Source organism: Sander vitreus, chromosome 14 (assembly GCF_031162955.1).
Source record: "Sander vitreus isolate 19-12246 chromosome 14, sanVit1, whole genome shotgun sequence".
Classification (NCBI taxonomy): domain Eukaryota; kingdom Metazoa; phylum Chordata; class Actinopteri; order Perciformes; family Percidae; genus Sander; species Sander vitreus.
Window position 1 is genome coordinate 5,277,345 of NC_135868.1, and position 27,015 is coordinate 5,304,359.

Below are 27,015 nucleotides of genomic sequence, written 5' to 3' on the forward strand. Positions count from 1 at the left end.
GAAACTGTGAGCGGGGCAGCGGGTTCACATCATGCTGGATTTACCAACCAGCAGGAAAGATCAGGATTTAGTTTAACCCTTTGCGGTGCATTCACGTGAGAAAAAGCAGCTCGTAGGACTGAGCACAGAGACAGAATGATCGTATCTGAACCACAACAAGGAAATGAAAGAACATCTGATCAGAAAGCAGATCTGCTGTGACTGTTTTACATTTAATAATGCTGTGTTGAAAGACAACACATAATGTGGGTTGGCTGCTTGTGTGGCGGTCAATGCCCCCCCCCTTCTGCATTAGCACTGCGTTTCTTTTCTGAACGTAACACTGTAGAACCAAGAATAACGAGTCCATTTTCAGTCGTACAGTATCTCTTACCACCAGTCTTTATATCTGATATAACTTGATTTTTCTAAACGTTTCCTCTCTGGAATACATATGTTAGTTTGAGCAATCATCCAGCACCAGTCAGAACTGTACTGTGGCAGCATTTGTAAGATGCTTTTTCTTTTTTTTTTAGCTCCAGGCTCCGAGCCACCGATTATAAATAACTGCAGAGCTGCTGACCAATATAATCGACCAAAACAGTAGTGGAAAGATTTCACATACTTGAGCACAACTAAACAGAAAGGAGACATGTTTGCAGTATGTATTTTTGACTTGTAAATTATTTTTACCAGCAGAGAGAGCAGAGATACCATCCAAACTCCCTCTCATTAACAAATGTAAGGATTCAGCTTTTAATGATGTACGTATGTATGTTGTTCTTCATAGAAACCCCCCCCAAAAAATGTCCTCAGCCATCAGAGACTTTGTGCAACCGTTTTATAAACCGGGAAATGTCAAGTCAGAGCAGCACGACTGACACTGATTTACTTGACTGCTGCTTTGAGCTGTCAGTGATTTTATTTTGCGCATCAACCACAATACCACAACCAAATCCTCTGCAGGCTCTGAGAAGTCAGGCTGATGTTTCAATGGCAGGCAGGGGGTGCAATCATTTCAGGGGAAGTACATGCCCCCCCCCCCCTCCCCCCACCCCCTGAAAGCCAGCTGAAAACACTTGACTACACACTGAGCGAGCAATGCTGGTACAACAGTGGGAAATTCTTGGTATATACATTCGTGAGTGACTAAGTTCAAGTTCAAACTCATGTCAAACTAAAATGTTCTTTTCAGGATGATTGTGTTTACATCCAGTCATAAGAAGTGGGGGGAAAAAGCTTGACTCCTCGTTTCTCCTCTGTGATTTTGATCTGCTCTATTTGCCTGTTAATATATTGGAGGTTTTCCTTCCATGACTCTTAAATGTGTTATTTACTTATTTTATGATATTATTTACTCATTTTATTACATTTTAATATGTCCCTTAATTTTTCTACTTGACTATGTTGTTTTTTTTGGAGCTCAGAACATAAGCTTTCCACACGCTTGTATTTAAGATCTGTACATTTTGTGAAAATATATATCCACATTTACTACTTATATCTACCACTACTAGTATCATCTACACTGTTTTCTCCCTGCTTAGAGCTCATATTTACATAACCGCCAGTGAGACATGTATGCATCGTCCTACTGTAGTTGGTTTTGGGCCAGGCCAAAGAGTGGAAAACTTTGTTGAGTATTTGGTTTGTTTGGGCTCACATTGCCCAGCTGCAATCAGACCAGGGCTTATAAACAAAAGTCAAATGGACTCCCAAATACAGAAGCTTGTTGATTAGCCAGAGTGTTGTCAACCTGTCGTTCTGCAGAGTTTGACATTTTGGCAGAAGAGTCACAACCTGAATACTCATCTCTAGGAAGAGGCTTCACTTTCCGTGTCCAGCGTTCAAATGCTTCTGTTTGCTTCCAAATGACTGAACTCTGCAACCTGTAAATGAACTGCTGCAGACCTCCAGCAGGAAAGTTACAGTATAATCGCTTATTAATTACCTCCGCCAAGGAGGTTATGTTTTCGGTTTGGTTTGTCAGCAGGATTACGGAAAAACTACTGGCCTGATTTTGATGAAATTTGGTGGAAGGGTGTAGCATGGGCCAAGGAAGAACCCATTAAATTATGGAATCGATCTGAATTACAGGACGGATACAGCCATTATTTTTCAAGACCCAAAATGAATGCTAATGTTTCTCTGTGTCTGTTGAATGTGTAAATAAGCAACTGTTTGCTAACGCTTTCAATCTATCAACTTTATTATGTGATGATATGTCAGTGTTATGCTGGCAGCTTGTTTTCCGCTGCCCCCAGGTGGCCCAAAAAAATAATGCATCTCTTTTTTATGATTTGCGTGAATCACGGGATCCTACGGAAGCCCTGAAAGGCAAGGTGGAAAAAAAGTTTTTTTGGGCATTGTTGGCTAAAACCTAAGTTTAAATCATACGTACGAGATAGTTTCTCCTACATACGACTTAAACTTCAAGTCTCTTCAAGTGATGCGTTAGTGTCCGAACAGCTGCAAAAAGAACCAATCAGCGTCCTGTAAAAAGCTACTGGCAGCTACAGGCGTGGTTTAGGTGTTTGGCAGCCTTTACTATTCGTGCAGAATAGTAAAGACAGATAGTATATAGACAGATAATTTGTCCAATTACCTGCCAGGTATTTTTTGAAAGTGCCTCGCCCTTTCCCAAACAGTTTCCAATGACGACTTCTCGGGTGGTTCTGTGTTAACAAACCATCTGGTGTGTCAGGTTAGATTTTTGGACTGATGGTTGGACAATTTGCGGTTGCATTTTACGGATCAAATAATCAAAAAAAAAGTTCATCCGTAGCCCTACATCCATCCTTGAAGCACACACTACGTCACAAATACACATAATTACGCGCGTTTCACATTAAATCATCATGAACCTCTTTGGATGTGTTGTTTACGACCCATAATGCAATGATCCCTATATCCTCCTCTTTATCCATCTATACATCCTCTGGTCCATCTGTTTGTCCGTGAAGCAGCGACTCCTTCAGATGAACTGCTGCTGACTATGTCTGACTCTCTGGCAGCTGGACGGGGTTGATCCTGGATAAGTCTGGCCAAACCCCCCGTCCTAATGACAACCATTTTGGGCAAAAAGTTGAAAATGATCCAAGAACATGGCTCCCGCTGCTGCCGGGTAAACAACCGCCAAGCGCGGCTTCGCCTGGCTTCATTTCCTGTCTGTGAACAGGAGCCATTTGGACGAGGCAGTCGCTGACTCTCGGATTCTCTTTCTGCTTTCATTAATTTATCTGAGATTATGTGTTTCTCTCTTTCTGCATGTCGCTCTGCCTGTCAAGCTCTGCTTCTCCCTGTCTCATCTGTCCATCAGTACACAGTCTGCGAAGTGCACCGCCTTGTATTTAATAATATCTTTGGGATTAAAGCAACTAATACTCATTTCTTTTGAATTTAAAATGGACAATTTTCAGGCCAGAAACATCACACTGAAACCAGTGTTTCCACCCGAACTCCAACACCAAAGTTCCTGCATTAACATCAAGACTTTTTAAGGTCTTTGAAGGTCTTGTTCAGTGCAATTCAAGGACGCTAGGGTTTAAAATTAGAGCCTTCATTTCTTATTCATATTCCTGTCAAGTTACGAAAATCCTGGTTGAAATCCTTCATTTAAAATCAGCTGCTGTATCATCTAACATCTCCATCACAGGAATGGCCTCAGAATGATCCTCGGATGAAGCGATCAGAAGCATACTGATGAATTTGGGCAATGTATTGTAACTTAAGAACGGAAACTTTTACAAAAAAAAAAACCTTTTCAAGGTCCAACAGAGGTTGATAGAAGAAACTGTAAATTTGCTCCAGTGTTCACAAAGCATGCCGGGGAGAAACCAGCTGTAGTGGGCAGAGACGCCCACAGAGGCAGAAAATAGACAGGTTGAGGTTGGGGAGTCAGGTGAGCAACTCTTCCTCTTGACTAATCGTGTACTTGATCTAACTATACCTTCACTTGATCCACCTACACATGAAACTAACCGCTGAACGCAACAAACCCACTGCTGCTCTCCGGAGGGGATTGTGGAAAAAGCATTTCGGGAAATGTAGGAACCTTAACAAAAACTGAAGTGAAAGTGGGCGAAACGGGCGAAACTAAAGACGTAACTGAAGCACAAAAGCCTCCCCAAATACACTGAGCTTCACAGGCTCGTCATCGTCATCGCCCTTAAGCAGGACAGAGCGTTTCGCTTTGAACGCCGTTTAAGCCTTTTTCCTGTTTCAGTATCTCCTTATGTAATAAGGGAAACAATAAATGGGAACAATGGTTATAATTATGCTAATTGTACAAGGATGGAGGTGACAATTAACTTCTATTGATATTACTATAATTTTTTTTGTGGTTTTAAAGTCTGTCAGTCCATTCGCTTTTAAACAGAGTCTGAGTTGCTTTGTTTCATGCTTTACTGCAACAATACATTTAGTGATACACTACTTTTGTGAGAGAATCAGAATCAGAATCGGAAAACATGTACTGCCAGGTCAGTAGCACTTACTAAGAATCTGCTTTGGTTTGGTGCATACATATAAACATATTTAAACAGAAAAATTTTATCACCTTTTTGCTTTTCATGACAAAGATCATTAAATATTTTTGTTGGGTGTCCCAGTATACCTTTGTTGTCTAAGGTGCATGCCATGTAATCATATCATGCACCTTGATCTCTTTCCACGTATCCCGGCGGTCTCTACTGTCAACTTGAGCTGCAAAGATTAATCGACAAATCGATTTGTTGTGAAATATTAAATTAACCAGGCGCCTGGGTAGCTCACCTGGTAGAGCAGCCATCCATAGAGGTTTACTCCTCGACGCATCGGTCGCAGGTTCGACTCCGCCCTGCGGCCCTTTGCTGCATGTCATTTCCCCTCTCTCTCCCCTTTCATGTCTTCAGCTGTCCTATACAAATAAAGGCCTAAAATGACCAAAAAAAAATCTTAAAAAATATATAGAGATCTATATAAAATGTATCGCCAACTATCAAAATGATCTGCTTCTTGCATTTATTGAACTTAAAAAAAAAACTTAATCAACAGTGAAAACACCTTGAACTGTGAAATTTCCCTTTAAACTTTTCTCGATTGTTTTTGTGCAATCGCCATCAAAATTTGATTAATTGCACAGCTCTATTACTAATAAAAGTAAGGCGCCGATATATTTGCTTTTAACTACGCGTTTGCGTATGTAAGATGGCTGCCACGCGTATCCTGCGTTCCTTTGGAGCGTAGGTTGTGCACGTCTTCAGAAATTAACGCTACGCGTCTGCAAGATGCAATTCAGCACATGAACATGGTGGCAGTATATCATCTGACAGGCAGGATCTGGCCCAGGAGCTGGCTTCTGGTGTCAGCCAGGGATGATATGGCCCTAAACTACCCCTTACATGTTTAATTCTCCAGGTACACGAAAAGTACGCAGGCAAGTATGTGAACAATGCCTTTGGCACCGCCACCGCTTGTCTACGCGTACGCATTGTTAAAAAGCTAGTATATCTGGGCCTTTAGCAGCAGCAGCATGAAATGTACACTCAGTAGCCTCCGCAGCAGTCCTAATATCACTACTAATAGAGCAGTCTTAGCAGCAGCAGTATTATTAGCTAGCATCCATAGCAGTCCTAATATCACTACTAATAGAAGCAGTCTTACCAGCAGCAGTATTATTAGCTAGCATCCATAGCAGTCCTAATATCACTACTAATAGAAGCAGTCCTACCAGCAGCAGTGTTATTAGCTAGCATCCATAGCAGTCCTATTTTCACTACTAACAGAAGTAGTCTTAGCAGCAGCAGTGTTATTAGCTAGCGTCATTTCCTGTTCAGTCCACTTTGGACGACAGGCAGACAAACTCTGAGCTCTGCCAGCAGCTGTTGGTGCCAAACACCAAAAACATGGTCTGGGAATTCAATACACACATGGAATGTGATATAGGAAGGGTGTTGCATAAAGAGGGCTCCCCTCCCTGTAACGTAAACACTGCAGCTATGTTTGGCTTCTTCCTCTCTCAAACACACCAACTGGGAGCTTTAATCAGACGTAGACAAACAACACAAGACTCCTTCGGGGCTGCAACTAACAACTATTCTCATTATTGATCGATCTGTCGATTATGTTTTTGATTAGGCTAAGTGCTTGATCTACTTTTATGAAGCCCCAAAATGGCAAATAGCTTGTAAAATATCCTAAAATATTTAATATTCACAGATTTATGAAGATGCAAAGAACAAATGCAAAACAAAATAGTATAATAGTTGTTGAATAATCGGCTGTTCACTTACACACACAAACAAACACACGCGCACACACGCACACACTTACACTGCTTTCTGCATTGTAATTTGGGAGTTTTTAATAGTTTTGATTTTATTTATAGATGACATATTTTCATTAGTGGTCAAACAACAAAAGAAAAAGCACATCTAATCAGTGTTGAATAAAAATAAAACAGTCTTTGCCCCAAGCTATTTTAATACTATTTATTTTTTGTAAGAACACAATGAACATTTTATTATTATTACATTTTCTATCCCAGTTTAAATCTTTAACATCTGGATTTAGTTTCAGTTCATGTTTTCACTGTCAGACTCTTGAGTACACATGTACTGTACACACCCAGCAGCAGGCTCGGACCCGCCTCTGCACACACAAACAAACACACAGCCAGGCACGTGCACGTTCATATGAGCGCGCAAGAATGGACACACACACACACACACACACACACACACACACACACACGCACACGCACACACGCACACACACACACGCACACAAGCACATGCACACAATAAATAATCCAGTCCAGGTGACACACCCCAGGAGTCTTGTTCCTTATGTCAACAAACTGACTGTTATGTCACATGTCACCACGTTTTTTTTAAATCACTGCTCCCTCTGTGCCAATAGTCAGATCAGATTATGAGACGCTGGACTCATGACGTGACATATAGTGTGAGATTTTGCATTTTTTTTACTGTATAACTGCATCCGAATGTCAGTATTTTGTTTACGTTGGGGATAAATCCAGGCTCTAACTGTTCTCCACACTGACACTGCTCTCCTTTACAAAATACTACTACCATACAGCAAAGCTTTTTCTGCTTTTCAAATGTTTGAAATACATGAAGGAAAAACCCTTAATGGTACGGGGTTCCATTTGTGCAGCTGTGTTGAAAAAAAAAAAAAAAAAGAGAAGATCTGTGCCGAGTGAGGATGTCCTCACTAGAAATACAACAGTATTAATACTGTTTGTTCAAACGCCATAATGTTCATGTTTTCCCGACAAGCGACCTCTTGTGCAAATAATAACTCTCTAAGAGGCAAAGTCTTAAGCAGAGTGACGTAACAACGCTGCAAAACCTCTTAGGGTGGAGGTTAAAGCTTCTGACTTTGACATGTTGCTTTCTTTTAACCGTGATCATAATCTCCCCAACCTTAACCAGGTTAGGGCTGCAACTAACGATTATTTTCATTATTGATTCATCTGCCGATTATTTTCTAGATTAATCTATTAATTCGGTCCATAAAATGTCAGAAAAAAAGTCAAAAGTCCAAGGTGATGTCTTTAAGTGTCTTGTTTTGTCAGTCAAAAACCCATACATTTAGTTTAATATAATATAATGCAAAGAAAAGCCAGAAATATCCATATTTGAGAGGCATAAAGTAGCATTTTCTGTCATTTTTGCATGAAAGATTTGTTCAACGATTAATCGATTATCCAAACTCTGCATAGATGAGTGCACAGCGAATGATAAGTGTTATCAAATGATGAGACTGTAGCTAAGTTTCCATCCACTTGTCAATCGAATTTTCTGAAGTTCGGTAAAAATGTGACTAAAGCTGGTGAAAGTGTGTTTCCATCCAATGGCTTTAAAGCGAATAAAAACCTGCGCGTAATGACGTCACATGCTGTTTTGTGGTCAAATTGGTATATCGAATTGATTTGAGACATTTTATGGTGTTTCCTTTCATTTTCGCACTGAATCGCACAACATTCAAGCTAACATTTGCAAACAAAAGTTTTGCCAGACAAAAGAGATCGCGCCGTCTACCAACAAATGATCAATATTGCAAAAGTTGTAACAGTGCTTATGTGCCAGCTGACAGCGACATATCAAGCTATAATAAGAAAACAACGACGGTATCAACACATTGCTATGACGATGCAGATGCAGATGCGCGTAAATGCCCGACGACAACGGAGGCGCCCTGTGGTGTGGTTACGAGAGCGCGCCAAACAGTTCTGGAAGCTCGTGGTTTAGAGACGCTTCACGGAAACCCTTTGGTTGAAGCATTTTTGGATTGTGTAATTTAACTGGCCCGTCCTTTGACCCAGATACGCCATGGCCCTCCGGTTCCAACCGAGAAGCGTATCGCCATTGCGCTCTACAAACTGGCTACACGCGCAGAGTACAGAGTGGTAGGCAAACGTTTGGGTCAGCAAGACCGACGTGACATCATGACTTTGCATAAACATACACGCCACTTTGGCGTGTTATCTGTACGCATTTTGAGCTATCCGCGTGCATGTCTACGCCGTATACAGCGGACGGGTTGGGTTTAGGAAAAGAAGAACGGGACGGTTGGGTTTAGGAAAACAATAACGGGACGCGGGACAACAACGGCACGGTCGGGTTTAGGAAAAGAAGAACGTGACGGTTGGGTTTAGGAAACGTGACACGCAGGACACAATCCCCGGTCTCCTGGGTGAAAGTCCTGTGTTGTTTGACCCATCCACCACCCCAACCAACCTCCTATATGCAGATTTCCGGGCTTTCATTCTACTCGCTACGGCGTAAATTGACACTCAATCGCTAGGTAATGTAAGTCAATGGAGGCCAAATGGCGTTGATAAACACACTAAAAAGCGATTATGCGTCTTGATAACACGGCAAAATGGCATACGAATTGGCGTGTCATACATACGACACTTATTGAGATCAGTCTGAGACCTCTGTGTGTTTACGCCATGTGCAATGCCATACGAACGAGGATGATGCGAAGGTATATACCTACCTGGACTGGATATGGCACATGATATCTCTCTGCGTAACTATAGCGCGCACCTTGTGCCACAGGTGTATGGCGCAATAGACGGGACTCACTCGGGGATTTTGTCAATAGAAAGGGCTGGCTATCAATTGTGCTACAGGCTGTAGTAGACGATCGTTGCATGGTTGGTGGGACATTTGCGTCGGCACTCCCGGCAGTGCGCATTGGGCGCGCGGGCTTCACCACTTCTGACCCGTACAGGTGTGTCTGTTTAACCATGAAATGACCTCAAACTTAATCGCAATTCATTATTTATTCAGCAAATGACATTTCCATCAGCGTTTAGCGCATAAGTCGTATATCGATCAAGAGAAAATCCGATGAGACCGAACATTTTATTCAATATCACATAATTTGCATAAAAACGTGTGGATGGAAACATAGCTACTGCGTTGCTGCAAACCAATTGTGTGTTTGTTTGTTTGTTTTTTTTGTTTTTTTTCACGCAGTGCTATTGTGAGTCTGGACATGACCTTAAAGTGAAACACACATTAGCATCGCATGTTTCACTTACACGCACTTGATGCATAATACAGCAGCTGGGATCTGGCGATTCGAGAAGCAAATACAATTTTAAAAAAAAATCCATAACAATGCACATCATTGCTGGAAAATAAGGACGATGGTTTGTTGACGCACACTGGTGTATTCTGCTTTTATAACCACAACGGTAGCAGATCAAAAGAAAAGCTCGGCCTGTATGACTCATTTTTAAAAGGTCAAATGTGTTTTGAAAGGTACTCCCATAAAAATAATCATATTGGGAGGCGATGCCACACTATTTTATTTTGGGGTTTTGATTCTGAACTGAATGGTTTGTGGCTCGTCTAGATGTATTCTGTGGCAGAGGAGGTGCATGCTGCTACTGTATGGTACATCTGTGAATTTGTAGTTATTAGACATTAAGTAGAGTGTCTTTGCTCAATAGTATATATATATACTGCTACACAAAGACCTGCTTTAAAATTCAATTAGAATTCTCCTCCTGGCTCACTGTTTATTCTGCTGTTCTCATGATTTTATTTTGCTTCGTCCTCTGTGTTTATTCTGTTTCTTTCCTTATCTATCTCTCTCTCTCTCCTTATCTCCCTGCACTTTCCTCCAGCCCCTCTCCTCCCCTCCCCTCCCTCTCTCTTTTTCTCTTGCATGCTAGCTCACTCTCGCTCCGATGCTTTCTGCAGCGGCACGTGACGTGGAGGCCGCACATGGCCCGAGCGTGTGAGAGAGAGAGAGAGAGAGAGAGAGAGAGAGAGAGAGAGAGAGAGAGAGAGAGATATTTCAAAACGTGCAAAGCGAACACTCTCGAGTCGCTCTACCCCTCCAGCACTGCTCTCTCCCTCTCTCTCTCCCTCTCTCTCTCTCTCTCTCTCCCTCTCCCTCTCTCTCTCTCTCTCCCTCTCTCTCTCTCTCTCTCTCTCTCTCTCTCTCTCTCTCTCCCTCTCCCTCTCTCTCTCTCTCCCTCTCCCTCTCCCTCTCTCTCTCTCTCTCTCGCTCTGTGCACAGTTACAGAGTGCAGAGTCAGTGTCTTGGTTAACCCTTCACTCTCCAGGATTAATCACAGCCCTGAATGTTAAATCACTGACTGCCTCGGCATGGCATGATCCTGCACTCTCCTCTTTTAAAGAGACAGCAGTTCACTTTGATTCTTAAACAATGCACAGCCAGATTGGTCCTTTAATACCTGAATTTAACTCTTAATGTACTGTATATCTCGTCTCACTGGTTGATGAATCGCTGGTATTTGGTTTCTGTGGTGAAATACTGGGGAAGTCATGCACCATATGTCATTCGTGAAGCCAAGGACGGTTTAGTCAGTGCTCAGATTGTTTGTCTGCAAGAGAAAGTGACTGCAGTAGTTTTGACTGCTGACCTTTTCTACGTACTTCATTTTGACATACGTTTTCGTCTCAGCGGTGAAAACAAAGAAATGCAAAAGATCAAATATATTTATTTGGGCTGTGCTCAACTCTCAAATTCTCAGTCGACTAACGCTCATATGATTTTGTCGACTAATCAATTAGTTGATTTAATAGACAGATGTGTAAAGATGAGTTTCTCTACAAAGAATCATGCAAAAGCACCACTTTAAATCTTGTGTTTACTAGAGATGTGCTCATAAGTTTCCTGACCAACTATCAACTGACTAAATAAATCTTAGTCGACTAAGACCAAAATGACCGATTAGTTGACTAATCGACTAAGACGGGGCAGCCCTAATATCTATATTTATTTTGAAGAATGTAAAAGAGCAGCTCATCGGCCATAAATACTGTTGTATGAAGAGTCTACAGCCATCTGTGATACTGTACCTCAGCTAAACGCTGGTATGTTAAACATGTTAGCTTAGCGTGTTAACATGCTAACGCTTATTACAGTAGCACTAAACAGATAGTACAGCTGAGGCACTAGATGACAAGTAAAGGGAATCCAAATTATAACAATTCATCCTCACAGCAATCTATTTAATAGTTGTCGAGATATTTCAATAAAAAAACACAAATGTCAACCTCAGGGTGGCGCTAGAGGAAAAGTCACAGGATAGCCAAACTCATTACAATACATCCACTGGGAACCATGAATGACAATCAATCAATCAAGTGGATGTTGAGATATTTAACAGGATTAAGTAAAAACGTTGACCTGCTGATGGCGCTGGAGGAGAAGTCAGAGGATAACTAAAGTCAAAGTGATTGTGTTTGTTCAAAGTCGGAGACAACTGGAGGGCAAAGAGATATCTGACAGCCCATTCTTCTGAAGATCAAACTGAAAATGTTTTTAAAAATGAGGCCTAAAATCTTAACAGGTCAAATGTAAATGTCAGTTTAAAGAGCCGGTTCTTGCGTGTCAACTCTGGTTTGTTTAGGGATCAGAGCCCGTATTCCACTATGTTTGTTTTTTTTATCTGTCCTTCCCTCTGAAACTTTACCACTTCTGCTTTCACCGTCAGTTTCTTCACGTGTCAGTCTGTCTGTTTGGTGGACAGATCAGGGCAAAAGAAACAACTGATTAGATCTGGGGGTGGTTATTCCGATTTGGGATTAATCTCTCCAGGTGCCCTTTGCTTTATTTTACGTGCAGAAATCTCTTACGTTCACTCTGTTCTACGGTTTAATAAGTAATCACCGTTAAAGGCTGCCTTTGTAATAGCTGTGGTAAATACGTGCAGCAGATGCTTCCTTCCACAACACATCGCAGTTCAATGAGTTCATGCGTCCTGCAGCCGGCTCAAGGGAATATGAGTCTTCAAAATCTGCGTTTGATTAGGAAGGTTTCTGACTGAGAGAAGTGACCTGGAAGTGTCCAAGCTGCAGCCTCATAACAGCTGATTTGAACTACAAGTTGAGGGATTCGTGTTTTACTTTAAGGACTTTTTCTGAAGGGGAAACAAAAAACTGCTCTAGCAAGGAAAAAAATAAGACAAAATGGCTTTACTGGTTGAAGCTCAGTGGGCCTTTGCTTTGTTAAAGAGCATCGTTAGTGAGTGGGATGATTGGATCAGGCTTCAATCGGACACATTCTCTCCTTTACTAACTATCAACATATCAACATGAACAGATTGGACAAATGGGGTTCCCGATTTATATACTGGGAAATGTTCTGCTGTTCTGGAACAGATTTCAGATTTCTTCTGAATCATCCAGCAAAATGACTTTCTGAACAATACTGATCATGTTTCAATGTATAGATAAAACAATTATTTTAAATACCTGTTCATCAGTAGAAAAAAAAACTGACAGGACTTTACAAATAATAAATCTGGGTTTCTTAAAGGGGCAGTTTGGGCCATTTCTTCGCTGTTTTCTCGCTTTTTGCTTGCAGGTTTCTCTATAGAGCTCCCCCTACAGCTTCGGAATAGATATTTGGCAACACTGTGTAAAAACTTGCTCGGCCAGTCTGCCGTTTCCTCTTTCTCTGTTCCTCCGACAATCCTTTTCTAGCTTTCTGCTTCTTTTTTGCCAGCTCAGCCATGACGATAGTGTGAAAAACTCCATCGCTACCTTGTTTTTGTTAGCCGGTTCCTGGATGGGGCGTGTATGTGTGCAGCGCCTAAAGCAATTCGTTACATCGCGAGACCTGATATCACGCGATACTTCCTGACGCTGAGGCCGGCGATGTGGTTTTTCCGTTCACAGGCGCTAGGGGGAAGCGAGACGACCACCAGTCAACACAAATTTAAAATAAAGTCAAATAACCATTCCAATGTCCGAAGCTGTTCAGTTAAGGTAAATTAAGCAAAAAAAATTTGCATAGTTCCCCTTTAAAATACCACTTGCAGCATTTACAGTACATTACATACTTGAGACATGGCTTATTAGCATTTTCTGTTTTTCTTGTGTAGCATTAGCTTAACAGACTGGTTGCCACAAGAGGATTTTGTTTAATGTAAACTGTGGTGACGGAGGGTTTCTTGCAGTGGAAAACAACTTTAGGATGTGTGAGGATAAAATCAAATGCAGGTGAACATGGGTTTAAACCATTCTGGATTGCAGTATAAAATCCAAGTATATTCAATTTAAAATCTGTTGACAATGAAACGCTATATTGGGAACGTTTGGGGGGTTTTGAGAGCCAGCAAATGACATCAAAGCACTGTTTGGCTAAAATCTTGAAGCAAAGCTCGCCAGGCATAGCCTGGTTTTGTGAGGTGAGGAAAAGCAGAAAGAAAAGGAAAACCAACATTATTTTGGGGAATATTTGTGTCCAGCTCCACCACAGCTGTTTAATCTATGCAGCGTTCCGTTTGAATCCTCGCAGATGTAAATGTTTAGCATTTACTGCATTTTAAGCAACAACAGAGTAAAAAACGAACCTTATAAAACCACAGCTGCATCCATTTTTTGTTCTGTTCTCGCTCCCTCAGAGCTCTATTCTGCCCTGAATAAATTCAAATCAAACCAAACATGCGCATGTGGATCAGATAATTTATATGATATTGGTTTTTTTAATATATTTTCCATCTATTCTCTGGTTGAATCTCTCTCTGTCTCTGTCTCTCTGCAGCTCTGTAGTAACACTTCAGCTCCACAGCGACCTGAGGGATTTCTGGCTGAATGCATCATGCTCAGCCCAGTCATGTGTTTATAATTCAGAATAAAGAGGACACACACACACACACACACACTCACACACACACATACACACTCTCTCACACACACACACACACACACACACACACACACACACACACACACACACACACACACACACACACACACACACACACACACACACACACACACACACACACACACACACACACACACATGCTCAGAGCCCCGCAGCAGTATGAAGTGGTATTCGCTCCACTGTAGCTCTGCTACTTCTTTTTCATGCATCTCTCTTCTGTCTGTGTCTCATTTTGAAATCGCTTTGTTGCTATTATTTCTTTTAGTTTCTCTGCAGCTCGTTCTCACAATGAAACATCTCATCTCGCATTGTGTATGACTCGTAATGAAAGGCAATGTTCACAACACAGACAAACATATGAAGTACGGAGCTGATTATCACTACATGATAAAAACAGACCCACAGAAGTGGCCCATTCAGGGAACCATTTTCTAAACAACAAAGAAAAGCAGAGGCTGGTTAACTTAAAATGAACCTCTTAAAATCTGAAGTGCTTCAACGAACCGTTGAAACAAGCAGACACAAACAAACATGTCATGTCATTCTTATCCCCCGTATTGATGCCATATTTGTAGTTTTGTGTGTGTACCTTAAGCTAGCTAGCTAGTGTTTTAAAGCTAATCAATATTTTTACATCATCAATGTATCAAGTGACAATCAATAGTGTGAAAGGTGTTGCTCGTGGTGATAAACCCACAGAGAATAATTAACCAACTCTGTAGCATTTTAGCATCTTTGAGCTCATTGTTTTGGTTCACTCTCCGGGCTCTCATTGGTGCTGTTTCCAACAGCAACAGGAAACAGTTTTCAGTTTCAGCTCTAAAAAACACACCGTTTGCTACCTGCTCGGCACCAAACAGCAGACAGACAAAGTTATCAACTAGCAGGTGAACAAAGTAGAGCATTAAGCAGCTAAAGAAACAGATACTTCCTTCAGGAGTTAGCCAAGACCAAAATGGACTTACATTACCCCCGGGTGACAAGAAACACGACTCCAAATGAATGCTAACGTTGTGCAAATAGCAACTGTTTGCTAACATATTCACTACTTTATTAGTCAATGTTGTGTTTACAGTTTGACCCCAAGTGGCCAAAAAAATCAATTAATGCAGGTTTAACTACACTTCATGCTGGCAGGTTACAGAACGACAGCAAGGAAAGGAAATCAATCGCTTCTCCCCGGCCTTGGTGCAGTTTTAGCGCGGTAAGCCTGTTGCCTGGGAGGAGACTGCCTTGAAGACTTAAAGTAGCCAGGAAACAAACGTCTCCTGTGCAGAGTGAACCATGAGAGATTGTAAGAGATTGATCATTCATTATGCAGCCTTTTCCTGCAAGATGGATAGTGATTCTTGCTATTTTCTGTATGTACAGTATACAGTAAATATTATGACATCGGCAATTATTTCCCGAATCAATTTGAGGCCCAGATTTGATTACATTTCCGATTAAATTCGATATCAATTAGGTAAGGGAAATTTCGGTTGCATTATCAATTTTGCTTGGATGTAAAAGAGATTGTCAAAGAACTTATGCTGTAAATTGTACAAGCAATAACCAACCCTTAGAGTTTTATAATTTTTTGTAATGCACCATGTTTACATTAAGAATTGATCCCTAAAAATGGGGGTCAATTCACCACATCCACATTATAGGTGGCTTGTGGCTCGGCGGTAGAATGGTTTATTTTAACCCAGCCCTAAACATATGCCATATATCTGCATTAAAGTAGCATCAGTTAGATCAGTTCTGCTTCTCTAAAATCTGATAAACCAGCGTGAACACAGTCTTTTACATACTCCATCACTCATCTCATCCTTTAAATGTCTATAAAGCTGCTGAACATTCACAAAGACGTGGCAATATGTCATCAATAAATCATCATGAAATGATCTGTGATCCATTCGAAGGCTCGCAGGATTAAAAGACATGACATAGAGAATGGCTTTGGGGTTTCAATTAGCCAGAATTGGATGTTGTCTGACTTATGAAAAAAATAAAAAATAAAAGACGAGAGAGAAAAGCTCTTCTGATGTTCCTGCAGTTTGGTTTCACATCAAAAACAGCAGAGAGAGGAAACAATAAATTATGAATATATAATGGATGAAACAGGCTGTTGGAGAGAGCCGGGTGGAGCTGGAGAAAAACCGTTTATCCATTTATCACACAGTATATAATTAGACAAAAGCCTTCTCTGGTTATTGTTGAAGGAGTGGGTTAGTTAATGTAATGTATCATGAGTCTGTGTCCTCATTAGTGCCAGATCACATTAAAGCCTTTGCATGTGCAACTTCAAAAACTGCGTGTCTGAACGAATTAGCTGGTGCAGAAATGCTGCCTTCTCACGTGAAGACATCAATTTTAATCTCGCTGTCGACTTCTCAGGATACAATAAGAAAACCTTTCTAATTTCTGAATAGAAAGTTGTTTTAGTTCTATAAAATGTGAATAAGTTATCACCTCCTTCTGTTTAAAAGACTTTGGAGTGACTCAAAAAGTGAATAATTAACTAATAATGTATGAACTTGTCAAAAAATTCTTTAAAATTTCAATCTTATGGGGTCTAAATGGAACAAAACAGACCGACAGCACCCCACACCCCCCAAAAGAGCTAATTTACTCACCATGTAGACACTCAGGTCCTCCCATAATGCCTTGCGGCTGCTGCTGAGGTGGCAGTGGCGGTGGCGGCGGCGGTTGTGGCTGGACGGTCTCCAGTCCCAGCAACGAGGAAGAGGAGGACGAAGACGACATGGAGGAGGAGGAAGAGGAGGAGCAGGGCGGAGGAGAGCTGGGAGGGCACTGGGAGCTCTGGTTGGGCACCGCCGACTGGGAGCTCTGGGAGGACAGAACATTCAAAATAAACATAACTTTCTTTCCAAGATATGAGACGATCATCAGTCTATATCATGACTAGGGTTGCAAAATTCTGGGAATTTTCAAAGTTGGAAACTTTCCATGGGAATTAACGGGAATAAACGGAAATTAATGGGAATAAACTGAATATTTTTTATATTGCTTGTTATAATACTGTTTGTCTATGACAGGGAACTTACATTTAGTTGCACGCACGCAGTAATCAGCATAGGCTACCTACATATTTGCCAACATTTAGTTTTTAAAATACGGGAGTCCACTTGTTCTTGATAGGCTGGAAACAATAGACAGCGCTGATGACAGCGTAGCACACATATAACCATAACCACAACCATAGTAAATCAAAGGCAGCATGCTAGCTACCTTCATATGTTAAGCTAAAGGTCAATGGTTTGGGCTACTACTTAGCCTACTGCAGGGCTATTGAGGCCACACCCACTGTACAGATCATTTCTAGAATCCAACATTCTACAGCAGATTGAAGCTGATTGAAGACAGATTGAAGACAGTACTGCATTTGAGCCCAAGGACTACATCCCATCCAAATTCCCATAAGTTCCATTAATTCCCATGAAAGTTTCCAAATTGGAATGTTTCCAAAATTCCCCAGCTAAGCTTTCCATGGAAAGCTTCCAGAAAGTTTCCGGAAATTTACCGGAAAATGTCCGCCCCTTTGCAACCCTAATCACAACGCAGACATAGACAACAGCATGAAATCCGGTCTCATTAAAGTTCCTGTAGATTCGTCCAATTCACCAAAATTAAATTCAGGTGTTCAAACTTTCTCCTGAAGAGCAGTGCCTCTGGCTGACATTTTAAAATGACCACATGCCAAATGTAGACAATAGTTCTTTGTTTTAAAATGATGGGAAAGTTATAGAATAGTTATTGGTCGTGCACCTAGAAATGTTTCAAATTAAAATGGATCGTCATTGTAAAACAGAGTAACAATTGCAGACTTTCATACAGACAGTTTGGCATCAACTCGTTTACTCACAATCCCCAAAGCCATTCCACTTTAAGAAGAAATATGGCGCTTATAGTTGGCTAGTAAACTAACTAGCAAATTCCAGTGAGTGAGATAGTTGGAAAACATCATGTCCTGTTTACATATTTTATTTCTTTAAATTATTTAAATTACAGAGCTTAAGAGTGACCGCCCACTTTTTGAATGGCTCCAGTTCTGGAAGTGATTTTCTCCATTCAGTTGCTCCATTGTTTCATTAAATGCTTATACGAATCGTGACCATAAAACATTTGATTCAGCGCAAAAAAAAAATTTTGAAAACAGCAAAAAAGGCAAAGGTACAAGACTACATAAATAATCATAGAGTTCCGCTGTAGAAGCTGGCTATAGCCGCTGGCGGGTTTACCGGTTAGTAAACATTGCCATGGTAACAGCAAGCTCCACCAATCAGAGAGGTCTGTTACGCTTAGGAGTGTAGGTAGTATTCTCCATGACATTGTGATAAAACATGTTTTTCCTAAAACAATCTTGATTTCATACGGACTTCTACAGAAGCCAACCATCATTTCACACTCTTGTAGCTCATGGTAAGTCTACCTTGAATGGTTTAGACATTATGGCTAATGATCAAAATCCTTATAGAGAAAATAAATGGGATTTTCACTCGCAGAACCACACTGTTGAGCTCTATTCCAAGATAGTTAGCCCTTATGTCTTGCCTTCTACACCTGATAAATAGACTTTTTTTTTATTGTGTCAGTGTCACATATTTATGCTGTTTGTAAATTAGCTGAATCAGATTATTGGTGTTAATATTGAATTTTATTTAAATGAAACTGCCACTTAAACATGGCTACTAACACCCTAAGCTTATTAATATACAAGAAAGATAGTAAGTTAACCTGCTAGGACACAGACATGCTAGCTAGCAAAAAAGCTAGCAAGCTACTCTCAAAATGTTTTTAGTGGCTAGATGTGAGACTTGTTTTGTCACTAGATACAATGCGTTTGGTTTCTGTACAGTGGCTGGCCTACACCACAACTTTGTCCACAGAAAGAACTTAGCCTAAGTGAGGTCAATACTTTTGGTGCTAAATTAAACAATGTCATTAGCTAGCTAGTTGGCTGACACAGGAGCTAGTTAGCTCACTGAACTGCACTGATGATTCAGAGAAAAACAAAGGAAGGAAGGATATTATTATTATTATTATTATTATTATTATTATAACTTCTCCTAGTTAACTGTCCTAATGGAGGTGAATGTTTAATTTAAAAAAGGGCCAACTGCTACACAGTGTCCAAAGAAAATAAATCATTTTCTTGAAGCTTAGTGAGGTTGAAGTGAAGTTTTTACAGCTTCAGTTTTGGTCTCTCATCAGTCTTACCTGGGAGGGAATCTGGGCGCTGGTGGAGCTGGGCCCGTTGCCGTGCATCCCCATCCCATTTTCGGTCAGAAACTCCTCCAGGTCCATGTACTGCAGCTGGAACAAGCCTCCGTCACACGGCAGGGTCCTCTCCCACAGCAGTGGGCCCAGGAACGCTGAGTTGGGCCGCAACACGCCGGGCCCAGGGGCCCCTCCGACCCCGGCGGGCCCTCCAGGGCCTGCGCTATTGACACCCTGCGGCTGTGAGTCTTCATCAGAGTCCACAGGCTTATCTTTGTCTGGAGAAAATTGGAAAAGCATGTTAGACTATTTCACCTTGGTGAAAGAAAAAACAAAACTCTCCCGCCCTCGTCTCTGTGTTTGTGTTGAAGGGTGAAAGGAAAGATGAGAGACGATAACAGCTGAAACTTTGCAGCTAGAAAGAATGAGTTTGACCATCGGGGAGTGAAAATATTCAGTATTTTGTGCTGTGAAACAATCCAGCATGAGACTGAAGCTGCACAAAGGTTGATAATCTCATTTGTTTACTGTAATCACACTGCCTTCAGATTAATGTGGTTTAGTGTGATTTATTGACTCTGCATAAAGCACTTTTCAACTAATGCAGTCTTTCATTCCCAACACACTGTGCCCACTTTGGAAATAGTGTCATACCATTTCAAGAGCATGATTTTATCTATAAAAATGGCTCGTTTGAATATTACTATATATGATAAACTAAAGCAAGTAAGCTATCCATGTGTAACCTGACGCACCAGATGGTTTGTTAACACAGAACCATCTGAGAAGCTATAATTGGAAACTGTTTGGAAATGTGCAGGCATTTTCAAAAAATACCTGGCAGGTCATTGGATGAACCATCTGCCAATTATGTCCGCCACTGTTTTGAACGAACAGGGAGGCTGATTGGTTCGGTTCGCTGCTGTCTGGACACAAACGCATAACTTGAAGCCTGACAATTTTTTATACATCCACGAGCCTGACAAAATGGATTTTCGTGTGATATGCATGGACGCATTATGTTAGATTCCCGCGTGATCTTGTGATATCGCGATAATCCAGCTGCCGTGCAAGGTAAATCCATGTGAGTAGCCCCATATTTCTCTCGCTGATTTCAATCCCTATTTACAAAAAAACGAAAATCTAAAAACTGATACAGTTGTGGCCACAAAATGATGAATTTGAAATATTCCGTTACACACTTTGTACAAGTGCTGGAAGAAAGAGTCTGGTAGCCAGATGGTCACCGGTTTGATCCCCTGAGGGTAACACACACAAACACAGGCGCCGCGTGATGCACACACCCATGCCTTTTGTTTTCTATGCAAGCTATGTTCTATTTAACGCTAACATGTGTCAACACAACAGGAATAGGTAAATAAAACACGCCTTTGTTGAATTTGATACAGTCAGGGGGTTTGTTAATACAGATTCACTTGGCCTGGTCTTTAGATGTTGCCGTGTGACTGTCATTACTAAGTCAGTTTGCTGACTTTCGACACTTCTCGACTTGTGCTTCTGCTATGTTTTTGTATTCATCTTTATCCTGCCACACGTTTAACTACAGCTCAGCAACAGTTCTTCATTGCCCTCTGAGAGCCTTTGAGCAAGGCACAAAATGGACATTTGGGTTCAACAAGCTCTGGCTCCTTTCTTGGACCTCACCCTTGTTCTGGTCATTTGTTATTTAAAAAAAACAACAACTCATTTCAGGCTGATATTTAATGGACAGATAGCTTTTGAATCACTTTGTTTCAGAGGTGATCCAGATCTTGCATTTGTCTACAAGAAGCTGCATTACAATCGTGTGCAACTTTGTCAGAAAACCGCTTTAAAAGACAAACAACAATCTTTTAACAATCAACAATCAGCTCCGGAGGCGGCATTGTTGTTTGATGAACACCAGCTGAGGGTTGTGTTTTTGTGCCCTTGCATTGTGTGAGGCACTTAGTTGCAATCATTAAAAGGCATCTATAAATAAATTTGACTTGACTGACCCTGCACTCTGACCTCCCACAGAGGGAGGGGTTCTGATGGAAAGATAGATATAGACATCAATAAAGCATCACCAGAGTCAATAAATGAAAAATCCTGCAAGTAAACCAAGAACCAAACCTAATTGCAACACATGGAATGAATTGTCAAAGGGATTGTTTTGAACCCTGATCCTTTGATAATATTATTCTACAGAAGTATGCCATAAAAATTGAATAAATGGCACACTGAATAACAAAACCCAATAAAATAGTAATAAAAGAGCATATTTAACCGGGGTGGGATGACAGAGCAAGTGAGAGTAATGAGAAAGAGCGAACAAGCGAGAAACAGAGACTGAGGGAAGGCCGGAAATTTAAATTTAAAAGGGATTAAAGAACATAAAAACACTGGAGATTACAACGTGAGAACAGCAGAGAAGGGATGGAGAGAGATGGAGGGAGGGAGAAATAGAGCAGAGATTCAAGGCCAACATAATCTCTCTGCTATCATCATTATCTTCCTCATCTGGCTGCCAGTTTCCCTTAAAAGACTGTTAATACCAAACTAAAAGGGACTATATACTGAAAGAAAAACAGAACAAAATGAAAAAAAGTGGTAACTAGAATGGCACTCGGAGACTGTAGACCTCCGCCAAGGCCAATGGTGCATTCACATGCTCCTTGGATGGTCCCATTGCCTGAGTTGGGAAGATGTTCTTCCGACTTCCGTTTGTTTATGAGCTGTAAAGCTATAGGCTACATTTACATTGCTACGTTTAGGTTAAAAAACGAATATCTTTTACTACGTTTACACCTCGCATTCACACTGCTCTGACGTTTTAGAGCCCCTAAACTGGAGCCATTTGAAAACACTTCTGACCCCGTTTTGTGTTTCAGTCTCAACGGCTGCAAACGGAGACCTTTGGCAACACCGACACACTGACAACACACATTCTCACTACCATCGCATCAAAAAGCATCGCTTTGTCAAGTGCCTTTGCCGGTTTTAATTACTCACTACTGGTTGGTTAAGGCCTTTCAAAGAGGTGTATGGGCTGGGTTTCCATTTAAATGTTAGGTACATATTAATCAACAGAAAATCAGCAAAAGAAAATACTAATTATTGTCTGTTTCCGTCCACTACTGTTATGCGAATATTAGGAGATAGTTTATCGAGTTAATCAGCTGGTGGCGCTTCTACCTGCAGTCAGGTGCCATTAGACCTCTGCAGAAGAAGAGGATGTAGGTTTTTTTTCGAAATTGCGTTTTTTTTCTGCATGTTTTGGGCGCAAATTCAAAATGCACATACAAATGCATTTATAGTAACATACAAAACAAATGAGAACAGATGGGTGAAAAGATGGCAAAGATAACACAGGAAAGTAAAGATAATTACAGAGCAGAGAGTAATTCATACTATGAAATCAATATTTTACAAACTGTTGTAGCAAAATGTTAAACAATAGTATTGACATTTCAAAATATATAATTTAAGGAAAAGACACCAATACACAGGCAAATATCAATCCAAAGCATAGCCTATCCACGTCGCTCCGTCCAAACAAAACTGCATTAAACCCAAGCAACCCATTTAGAAATTGTCTTGACGAAGTTCACTCTTTATTGTGCTCTGCAGCTAAAGTCAGCGACACTGTGCATCACAACTGTATCAAACACTGTTGAGGCGACAAGGAAAATGCAATAACAGGAAGGAATCATTTAGTGATTGTGGGGTACCTCAATACAAAACACAGCTGCCAATGTAGCTACAACAACCTGTAACTTAAGTTCCTCCTGCTACAGTGATGTGACAGTAATTTAAGAGCACAAACAATGTGATTTAAGAGTATATATTTCTAATTTGTGTGCACACGTGATTAATTCAAAAGCCCCCCAAGTCACAAATTATAAACACACCTGCTGGCTCCATAGAAAGGAAAGGAGCAAAATGACGATATAAAAGCGACTTGAAGAGAAAAGAGGAAATCCCTTTAAGAGGAGCAGGAGGAGAGAATAAAAAGAGGAGCAGGAGGAGAGAATAAAAAGAGGAGCAGGAGGAGAGAATAAAATGACACACTGTGTGTGTGTGTGTGTATGTGTGTGTGTGTGTGTTTGTGTTGTTGAGTTCTAATACTTGTGAGGGCTGAGTCTTGACAGTCCATTCTGTTAGTGATGTCATTTTAGCACATCTTCATCTTAATCTTTATCGTTAACTCGAACGATTTAACAAAAATAGAATGAATAAAAGAATAACATAATATGACACACACACCCGTTTGAAAAGGGATCGGAAAAAGCCTAGGCTTGTCAAGGCTTTATAGACAAGTGCACAATCCAATAAAATAAACTAAACCGACAATGTTAGGCCTAAATAATACAAAGATATACTCCAATATACGTCCTACTCCGTCAAGCTATTAATGAATTAAAAAAGGACAAAACAAATCCTCACAGTGACTAAATAATACAGGTAAGAGCAATCCTGAAGGGAATAAATGTACGTGTCCTCACAAGCCCAACAAAACCAGTGTGTGTGTGTGTGTGTGTGTGTGTGTGTGTGTGTGTGTGTGTGTGTGTGTGTGTGTGTGTGTGTGTGTGTGTGTGTGTGTGTGTGTGTGTGACTGGTAGTTATGACATCCCCACAGCAAGAGAGAGGAAGGAGAGGCAGCCTGGTTAATATTTGTCATGGCAGCTGATGGATGGGAAACCATTCAATCCCACTCAGTAACCTTTATTTAAACAGAGCAGAGAATCAGAACTCCGCCATCGTCGCCGCTGCTTTGGCTTTTTGATGGCATCCACTCCAGATTGTGCTTCTTTTTTTATACCCTCTTCTTCCCTCCTACTCCTCCTCCTCGTGATCATTTCATTTCACCACCAAATGGAAAAAGGAAGCGTTTAATATAAAAACCCAGCGGGCCAGAAGGAGGGAGGCTGAAGTGAAAACAGAGTGTGTATGTGAGTGTGAGTGTGTTGGATAAGCAAAGCCTGTCTTTTACAATCACACCCACTCAGTCACACACAAACACACACACACACACACACACACACACACACACACAAGCAGCAATGAATAATCACTGTAATATTGCTGTGGTATTTCTGCAAAGACTTATATTGAGTAAAGGCTCTCTAATGAACACTTATTATTGTTTGTTTCGGCAACTAATGATTATTTTGATTATCGATGCATCTGCCATTTATCTTCTTGATTAAAATGTTCGAATAATAATGAAAAATGCAAATTACAAACTCAACATTGCTTGCTTTATCCAACCAACAGTCCTAAAACCAAATTGATTCTGTCATTATATCAGATTTGACAAAGAAAAGCAGCAAAAATAATCGCATTTGAGAAGCTTCAACCAAAGACTTTCTGGCCTTTTTACTCGAAAAATGTTCTGTAATCGAGTAGTCTGGATCAACTGAAGTACATTAGGATAATTGCCCGACATCCCGTGCGTTGTTAATGCATCTTCCGCTCTCTGTGTGTTGCCATTCCCAAACTCCCTTCACTTTGGGAAACAACAACAAACTTCGAGCTAGCAAGCCACACGCTGAAAATGGCAAATTACGCAGAAAATTTGGATTGTGCAGTAAGGCAGGACTGCTTGGTTCTTTCTGGAAATTATTGTAAAGATTGACAAAGAATATGTTTACGGCATTTCCTCTCTAACTGGGACGTTTTGGGACCGATTGGTGGGATAGCTGTGGGCGAAGTACGGATGGCGATACGGTAGGAGTAAATGAGGTTTAACCGTGTATCAGCTAATTTAAATGGCTCACGTTTCTGTGTTATGTGAACAGTTAACTTCATTTAATACCGTATGTGACGTTTTCTTTAGCGGGGTGCAAATGGTCCACTAAAACAAGTTCCTTCCTGAGACAGAGCCACCGTCGTTGCGTCCGGAGCTTAGCGCCACCCAAGATGATTGTGATTGGTTTAAAGAAGTGTAAACAACCCAGAGCGTTTTTTTTTTCCTCCTATCCCAGAATGTATCTGTGGTGGAGCCAGACCTTATACTCCACAGCGCTGTGGACATAGCTCTGGCAATGCGAGACTATTGACTAATTAATTAATCAATTAGATTTAGTTTTAGCTCTATGTCATATTATATCACTAAAATCTTCCTATACTATTTCTACAGGGGCTTCAAATGTCTCTAAGGTGAATTTATAGTTAGGTTTATGCCTTAATGCATATTATTACACCTAACATGGATTATTATGAATCTCCTACAATACAATTCACCATAATGTATCACTCAAACACAGGCACAGGCAAATAAAAATGTATCAAAGTTCCTTTGAATGCACTCGCTGTACATTAAAGGGGTGGTTCAGAATTTTGGACAGAGGACCTCATTTCCAAGTTAGCCAGTGTGTTGTTTATCAGTGGAGACAGTTTTCAGCACTTTTCATCCAGTCCTTCCAGTTGCAGAGTTCGCTGGTGCTAGGCTAGTGCAAGTCAACAGTAACTGCTAGCCTGCCACTAAAAAGTCTTACCCACTCCACAGTACACCCGAGGCAAATAAATTATAACCCCAGACTATTAATGTAAATGTCTGTTGATATAATAATGTTAGAATTAAAACTACCCTTGCATCTCATTACAATAGTTATACTTTGTTCCATGTAGTTGGTAGTAGGCATAGCAGCGGCGGAGTGATATTACCTAGGCTACCGAGAAAGCCGGTTTACATGACAATCACGCAAGTTTTTTTACCTGCTGCTGTCACTCATTGCTACAGAAACAGAGTACAATCAACAAGATATAGTACTATGGCAACGTTTGAAAGCCATGCCGATGTTTCTGACTTTGAATATGATGAAGACGACTAACGTTGTCAGTCTCAATCTATCAGTAGCAGCTAGGCTAACGTTATGAAAGGGGCTAGCTTTATTAGCTAGAGTAGCCTACCAAAAGTTATTACCTGTTCATCAGTAGCTGTTGGTGCATCTGGAAAGACGGATGGAACCGCATTCGTTGTCAGTGACTTGTGGTCCTTTAGATTGCGGGGTTTTTCAAAGTCGTCTGGTCTAAAACGATCACTACACATTCGTAACTTGAGTAGAGTCTCCGCCTTGATGTCCAAGCCAGCAGCAAGAAGCCACAGTTGGGTCCTTTCTGGATCTCGCAATGGACATTTGTGGAAACTTTGTGGTGCCCATCTGTTTGGTTTATTTTTACAATTTCTAAATGCACACTGAATCACCATGTTGCCTAGTCCTTAGTTTCCAATCCAATGCTTAATTACCAATGTACTAGGCTACTACTAGGTGTCCAGACTGGAGTGCGCGTTTTCGGCACAGTACTACTAACCGGAGCAAAGTAAAATTCCGCCGCTGCTGAGAAACCAGACCCTCAAAATGTAATGTGATCATTGAGATACAAGGGTAGTTTTATTTTGAACATTATTATATCAACAGACATTTACATTAATAGTCTGGGGTTATAATTTATTTGCCTCGGGTGTACTGTGGAGTGGGTAAGACTGTTTTTAGTGGCAGGCTAGCAGTTACTGTTGACTTGCGCTAGCCTAGCACCAGCGAACTCTGCAACTGGAAGGACTGGATGAAAAGTGCTGAAAACTGTCTCCACTGATAAACAACACACTGGCTAACTTGGAAATGAGGTCCTCTGTCCAAAATTCTGAACCAC

General features: G+C 40.9%; 1 protein-coding gene across 1 annotated transcript in view; it reads right to left on the reverse strand.

The window, feature by feature from the left end:
• Positions 1-27,015, reverse strand: part of dbpa (D site albumin promoter binding protein a) — a 35,309-nt gene that overhangs the window by 7,720 nt on the left and 574 nt on the right. The window contains exons 2-3 of the mRNA XM_078267461.1: positions 19,378-19,655; positions 16,773-16,986 (exon numbers count right to left, since the gene is read on the reverse strand). Coding sequence (XP_078123587.1) covers positions 16,773-16,986; positions 19,378-19,655 — 492 coding nt within the window. The remainder of the gene's footprint in view (positions 1-16,772; positions 16,987-19,377; positions 19,656-27,015) is intronic.